Genomic DNA, 4,450 nt, shown 5'->3' on the forward strand with positions numbered 1-4,450 from the left:
AGGGGGCAGGGAATAAGAAAGGAGAAGAGCCCTCTCGGGCCCCCCCGCCCCGCCGGCGAGCGCAGCCCGGGAGGGGTCCGCAGGAGGCTAACAAGCCCTTCCTTCCTTCTCCTCGCCCCCCAAGAGGGCCCAGAAGCCCCGCCACCACCCACTTGCTGGGCAACGGTGCAAAAAGAAGGGTCTCCCCCGGCTCCCTGCTCAGCCCGCAGTTTTCCGGGGGGGAGAGGGGACTCGCACCTTGCGCTTGCGGGCCTCCGCCGTGCCGCTCCACACAAAGCACTGGTAGATGGCCCGCAGGTTCTGCTTCCAGTTGTCCACCTTGAAGCTGCTCAGGTGCGAGCAGCCCGGCGGCGTCACCACCAGCTCCGCGTCCATGGCCTCGCTCTCCGGCTCGGGCCGGGACACCATGGGGGGCAAGGCCCGGCCGCGCGCGGGGGGCGGCGAAGGGGACGAGGACGACGCCAGCGCGGCGCAGGGGCGGGGGGGGGGGGGCGCTGCTCGGCGGCGCGCCGCGGCCGGCCGGAGAACGGGCGCCGGGAACAAAGCGCGGGCAGCCGCGGGGCTGGCGGACAAAGACCCGGCTGCGCGGACGCCAAGGGGGAGGCGGCGGCCAGCCAGGCGCCGCCCGCGCTGCGCTCGCCGGGTTTGCGGAGCGCGGCGCGGGGCGGGGCGCGGAGGCCGCAGGCGGAGGTTACGTCATCCCCGGCCGGCCGCGGGCGCCGCACTGCGCAGGCTCCGGCCGCTCCCGGGCCCGCCCCGCCACCCCACCGCCCCCCGCCGCCCGCAGGCTCCGGGGCGATCCGCGGACTGAGTGCACGGCGGGGGCGTGGAGCCGACCAGGGCCCGCCCCCGCGCTTACGCCAGCGGTCGCCGGTCGGCCGGCGGCGCCCGCGGCGGTTGTCGCTAGCTGTCCGTACAGGCCGCCTGGTTCAGAGCTGCCTCCCGGGAAGCTGGCCACTTGCCATTCCCGGTCTCCCACGGAGAGCTGCGGAGGTGGGGGCCAGCCGAGGCTTGGGTGACGCGGAACGGCCTTCGGGGCACTGAGCCGGTTTGCACCGACCTGAGCTCTGCCGCAAAGAGGCGGAGCAACGGGCTGGACCTTGCAAATCCGTGCTGTCTCCCTTGGCCGCCGATCCTTGCTGACCCCCCAGCCTGGGCTTTCCACCACCCTAGGCGGTGCCTCCCTGGTTCGCTGTCAGTGTTGTTGGCAATGGGAGTCCCTCATCTGGGACTCTGCCGGCCTCTCTCATCTTTGTGGCCTGTCTGGAAGTTGCTGGGCATTGAAATGATTAAGACCACGTCCTACTTTGAGAAGCTCAGGATGGATGCCATGTGATTTCACTCACGCAGAATTGAGGAAACAAAAGAAATGAACAAAGGAAAAAACCAAAACCCCAGACTCAAAAAAACAGAACAAACTGGTGGCTGTCCGAGGGAGGGTGGGTGGGTGCATGGGTGAAATAAAAGGGATTAAGAATGCACTTAAATTGATGAGCACTGAGAAATGTATAGAATTGTTGAATAATTGTACATGTGAGACTAATAGAACATTTTATATTAATTGTACTTCAATAAGAAAAAAATTCCAGAGTGAAATGTCAATTGATGCAGCCACTGTGGAGGTTCCTCAAACATTAACATTACCAATATCCCATGAGCCAGTAATCGCACTACTGGGTATTTACCCAAAGAAAATAATACTGACTCAAGGCTGTATGCACCCCTCTGCTTATTGTAGCATTATTTATGATAGGCAAGATATGGAAGCAACCTAAGTGTCAGTCAATACATGAATGGATAAAGATGTGGTATATATACACGGTAGAATATTACGGCCATAAAAAAGGAATGAGAGCTTGCCATTTGTGACTGCATGGATGGACCTAGAAGGTATTACGCCAAGTGAAGTAAGTCAAACAGAGAAAGACAAACACTATATGATTTCACTCCTGTTTGAAATCTAAAAAACAAAATGAACAAACAAAAAGGCAGAAACGGATCCATAAATACAGAGAAAAATCTGGTGGTTGCCAGAGGGGAGTGGGGGATGGGAGGGGATGTGCAAAAATGGGTGAAAGGGAGTGGGAGGTCCAGGCTTCCAGTTATGGGGTGAATAAGCCATGGGGAGGAAAGGTACAGCATGGCTGTAATAATAGGGCAGGAGAGTGACCGAGGGCGGCTACACTTGTGGTATGCACAGCATAATGCACGGAGTTGTGGAATCACTATGCTGTGTGCCGGAAACTAATGTAACATTGTGTGTCAACTGTACTTGAATTAAAAAAAAAAAAGAATCCCATGGGGCACCTGGGCGGCTCAGTCGTTAAGCGTCTGCCTTCGGCTCAGGTCATGATCCCGGGGTCCTGGGATCAAGCCCTACATCGGGCTCCCTGCTCCGTGGGAAGCCTGCTTCTCCCTCTCCCACTACCTCTGCCTCTGTTCCCTCTCTCACTGTTTCTCTCTCTGTCAAATCCATAAATAAAATCTTAAAAAAAAAAATCCCACAATGTAGTGGGATAAATAGCAACATCAGCAGGCAATTACAGTAATATGAAATTGCAGAGATAAAGGAAAGTCCGGGTAACATGAAAACATTGCAAGACACCTTTTACCATAACCCTGCCCAGCAGTCATAGTGGGGGGGGGGGATCCAGAAATGTTTAGTATGCCTGACAGAAGCATAGAACGATGAGTAAGAGTTGGCCAGTTTTTTAAAAATAAGTCACATGGTGAGGGATTTGTCTTAAAAAGTATTTCCCACCATCCATGAGACTAACATGGTCTAAAATTTATTTTCTATACGTTTTTTTAATTTTTGTTTTCCAACTTAAAGAAATTTAAAACACCTGTGGAATTGTGCTTCCACAATTGGAAGGTGTTGACTGTAGGTCAAGCAATATCCTACACTAATCCTCCGTCTGATAACAACTGTGATCTCTGGACAGAATACAAAAACAAACACCTGAAAGCATTGGAGAGTGACCCAAAGCAAGCAGATTCAGGAGGGAGCAGACCCGTGGAAGACGGGACTTGCCCAAAGGAAGTAACCTGTTTTTTATGGCTTATAGACTGAGGACAGGCTACACTTGGAGGAACCCAGACAGAGAAGCTGAAACGCTGACAAAAGACCCCCACCTCTTTCTGGACTGAGGAATCACAGGAAGAATACTGAACAAACCACTGAAAAGTGAGGAGAAAGAGAAGGGGAGCCCCAGAGTCTATGCATGAACTATTTCTTGACCACTTAGCCACTCATTGCTAATTCCAAGCAGCCCAAGTAGAAGAAAAAAAAGTGAGTAGAGATTAAACCTGCTGCCCAAGAAATAGTTAAAATTTAAGTTGGTGCCTTTAAGAAAAACTTTATCAACTCTCTTTGGAGGTGTATAACAAAATCCATACTTAAAAAATATAACATTTCTAGGATGCCTGGGTGGCTCAGTCGTGGGGCGTCTGCCTTTGGCTCGGGTCACGATCCCGGGGTCCTGGGATCGAGCCCCGCATTGGGCACCCTGCTCCGCGGGGGGCCTGCTTCTCCCTCTCCCACTCCCCCTGCTTGTGTTCCCTCTCTTGCTGTCTCTCTCTCTGTCAAATAAATAAAAAAATAAAAATCTTAAAAAATATATAACATTTCTAACATTCAAGATACAATCCAAAATTATTTGACATATGAAGAAAAATATGGAAATATGATTCATTTTCAAGAGATAAGACAGTCAGAGGTGAACACCCCTAAGAAGTATGAGATGTTAAAATTAGCATGTGAGGACTTCAGAGTGGCTATGATAACTGTGCTTGGTGAAGTAAAGGACAATATCCTTGAAATGAATGAAAAGATAGGAGGGCGCCTGGGTGGCTCAGTTGTTAAGCGACTGCCTTCGGCTCAGGTCACTCAGGTCATAATCCTGGAGTCCCGGGATCGAGTCCCGCATCGGGCTCCCTGCTCAGCAGGGAGTCTGCTTCTCCCTCTGACCCTCTTCCCTCTCATGCTCTCTCTCATTCTCTCTCAAATAAATAAATAAAATCTTTAAAAAAAAAAAAGGAAATAGCAGCAGTGAAATATGAACTGCATATAAGAACCAAATGGAAGAACTGGAACTGAAGTATACAGTATCTCCAATAAAAAGGTCACCTTAAGACCAGAATAGAGGGCACCTGGGTGGCTCAGTCGTTAAGCGTCTGCCTTCGGCTCAGGTCATGATCCCAGGTTCCTGGGATCGAGTCCCCTGTCGGGCTCCCTGCTCAGAGAGGAGTCTGCTTCTCCCTCTGCTTCTGCCCCTCCTCCCTGCTCATGCTCTCTCATGCTCTCTCGCTCTCTCTCTCAAATTAATAAATAAAATCTTTTTTAAAAATAGCTGGGAGGGCGCCTGGGTGGCTCAGTTGGTTAAGCGACTGCCTTCGGCTCAGGTCATGATCCCGGAGTCCTGGGATCGAGTCCCGCATCGGGCTCCCG

At 52.2% G+C, this 4,450-nt stretch overlaps 1 protein-coding gene across 1 annotated transcript in view; it reads right to left on the minus strand.

The window, feature by feature from the left end:
* USP22 (ubiquitin specific peptidase 22) overlaps positions 1-640 on the minus strand; it is a 46,958-nt gene extending 46,318 nt beyond the window's left edge. Inside the window, exon 1 of the mRNA XM_025863873.2 lies at positions 238-640. Within this exon, the coding sequence (XP_025719658.1) occupies positions 238-408 (171 nt within the window). The 5' untranslated portion in view covers positions 409-640. The remainder of the gene's footprint in view (positions 1-237) is intronic.
* Between the last annotated feature and the right edge of the window lie 3,810 nt (positions 641-4,450).

This window comes from Callorhinus ursinus, unplaced genomic scaffold (genome assembly GCF_003265705.2).
Source record: "Callorhinus ursinus isolate GAN/ISIS: 27379988/994484 unplaced genomic scaffold, GSC_fseal_2.0 scaffold43, whole genome shotgun sequence".
Classification (NCBI taxonomy): Eukaryota; Metazoa; Chordata; class Mammalia; order Carnivora; family Otariidae; genus Callorhinus; species Callorhinus ursinus.